General features: G+C 43.4%; 1 protein-coding gene across 1 annotated transcript; it reads right to left on the bottom strand.

Annotated features, from left to right (window-relative positions):
* Nucleotides 1-1312: 1312 nt before the first annotated feature.
* On the bottom strand, nucleotides 1313-2239 carry LOC130021564 (olfactory receptor 2M2-like). The gene has a single exon (XM_056112320.1). The coding sequence runs from the start codon at nucleotides 2237-2239 to the stop codon at nucleotides 1313-1315; it is 927 nt and encodes a 308-aa protein (XP_055968295.1).
* Between the last annotated feature and the right edge of the window lie 269 nt (nucleotides 2240-2508).

Here is a 2508-nt window from a genome sequence, read left to right as displayed (position 1 = left end):
CTGAGATCTCCAAGCCTACTCGGATCAGGACTGAGCATCCTCCACCCAGATCCTCCAAATTCCAGTAGGCGGGGGTCACACCCACCAACTGGTCCCCTGGTGCTGTGTAATTCCATCAACGGCCAAGACTCAGAGACTATAAAACACAGCTCCCGGAAGCGTGCGATGCGGCTGCATTCGCGGCCAGGCGACATCTTATTATCTCATTCCTACTTTGGACGAACTGGCAGGCTACCAAATGTAAACTACCCACACCGCAGAGTCTGGCGAACTCCCCATGGAGTACCCAATATGCCAAATACCAGTAACAATGATGGGTCTCATTCTCCTAACTCTGAAAGAGCCTTGAATGTGGCACTTTTTTAAAAATCTGGGGGCTGGAGCGATAGCACAGCCGGTAGGGCGTCTGTCTTGCACGCAGCCAACATGGCCGACCCGAGCTCGATTCCTCCGCCCCTCTCGGAGAGCCCGGCAAGCTACCGAGAGTATTCCATATGCCAGACACAGTAACAACAAAGTCTCCAATGGAGACGTTACTGGGCCCGCTCGGGCCTCATGGCTAGGAAGAAGGAGATGTTACTGGGGCCTGCTCGAGGCAATCGACGAATAACAGGATGGTCATGATCGTGAAATATAATGTCTAGATTGAGATTATATGATATATAGAAAACAAATTAACAAAGAAAACAAAATTCGAAGACACTGAAAATAAAAGATAGTTGTAGTTGTGAGCAGAGAGAGAAACTGAGAATTTGCGAGAGAGGTAAAAAAGGTACATTCTATAATAATTTTAGTAGTTGATTACTATCAATTATTCCTCAATAAAACAAGTATGACACTATACTAATACAGATGAAATTTATTACTTTAAAAACTGGATAAGAAAAATGATTTATATTAAACTCAATAGAATTAAACTTTCATTAAATTTAATTTTCAAGAGTCACTCAGACTACATATAAATTTCAAAAGAATAATAATTGCACCAGGACAATTGTGAATACACACAAGAAGATCTTCCTTCTAAAGATCTAAATATTCTAAAAACTTAAAGATAATAATTGCAACAATAAAGATGTAAGTAAGAAATTAGTCAATTCACCATTTACCACAATTGGTCACAGGGGTTAAGGGATAAATATTGTGTTCGAAAAATAAGCATCAATTGTTATGAGATTTGTGAACATACTTATTATATTCCTGAAAATATCTGGTATCTTAAATACATGAAAATGTCAAGATATAACAAGTTAAATTTCATCTGAAAACAAAGGACAGTTCCTTTGGTTGAAACTGAAACACTTCAGAGTCCTCATTTTCCAAGAACTTTCCAGAAGGCTCTAGCAACATCCTTGTTTCTCAGACTGTAGATGAGAGGATTGAGCATGGGCGTTATAATGGTGTAAAAGATAGAGACCAATTCCTCCTGCTCAGGGGTGTGGTAGGACTTTGGCACAATGTACTTGATGATGGCGGCACCATAGAACAGGGACACCACAATCACGTGAGAAGAGCAAGTGGTCAAGGCTTTCCTCAGTCCCTGCCTTGACCCCATGCCCAGTACTGTGGACAGTATGCTGCCATAGGAGCCCAGAATGGCTGAGATGGGAGGGAGGAGAAAAATCACCCCACTCACAAAAACACCCTTTTCATACTGGGAGGTGTCCACACAGACCACTTTCAGCAGAGCTGGGATCTCACAAAAGAAATGATGGATTTCCCGAGAGCCACAGTAGGGGAGAGTCAGAGTGTAGATCACGTGGATCAAGCCATTGAGCAATGCCCCCAGCCAGGTCACAAGTACCAGCATCACACAGACCCTGGGGTGCATGAGGATGGGATAGCGCAGTGGCTGGCAGATCGCCATGTACCGGTCATATGCCATCACAGCCAGCAAAAGGCACTCTGATCCAACAAGAGATGTGAAGAGGAACATCTGAAAGCTGCACCCTATGAAGGAGATGCGGCGATCCCCAGAGAGAAAGACCAGGACCATCTTGGGGACAAATGTGCAGATATACAAGAGATCCATGAGGGAGAGCTGGCTGAGCAGGAAGTACATGGGGTTGTGGAGAAGAGGGTCAGCCCAAATGAGGAGGATGATTGTGGAGTTGCCGAGAAGGGCGACCAGAAGGTCCAGTAAGGTGAGGGCCAAGAGGACCTGGGGAACTGGGGTGCTGTGAAACAGATCCAGGAGGAAGAAGTCACTCCCTGAAGTCTGGTTGCTCTCCCATGCCATCCTCTTCAGCCTACTTGTGACTTGGAGACAGTTGCAAAAGCACAAGGTCAGAGTCTCTGTATCGTTTTACCAGATAAAATCAGATAGCAATTTCATTTTTGTTACTTAAATCACCACATACTTTTTCTTTTCAAAGCTCTATTTCAAAACTGACTTTGTAAGAATTTTTTTAGTGAGATACCATGAGAACCACATACTTTTAAACCACAATGAAAGGCTTCTAGAAATATTATTCTTACATATCGACAACAAATTACACTTATGCTCAT

The sequence above is a fragment of the Sorex fumeus genome, unplaced genomic scaffold, assembly GCF_029834395.1.
Source record: "Sorex fumeus unplaced genomic scaffold, SorFum_2.1 ptg000017l, whole genome shotgun sequence".
Taxonomy (NCBI): Eukaryota; Metazoa; Chordata; class Mammalia; order Eulipotyphla; family Soricidae; genus Sorex; species Sorex fumeus.
This window is presented reverse-complemented; position numbering and strand designations above follow the sequence as displayed.

Excerpts from the sequence above, each read along its gene's own strand:
- LOC130021564 (XM_056112320.1), bottom strand. The coding sequence starts at position 2,239 with ATGGCATGGGAGAGCAACCAGACTTCAGGGAGTGACTTCTTCCTCCTG.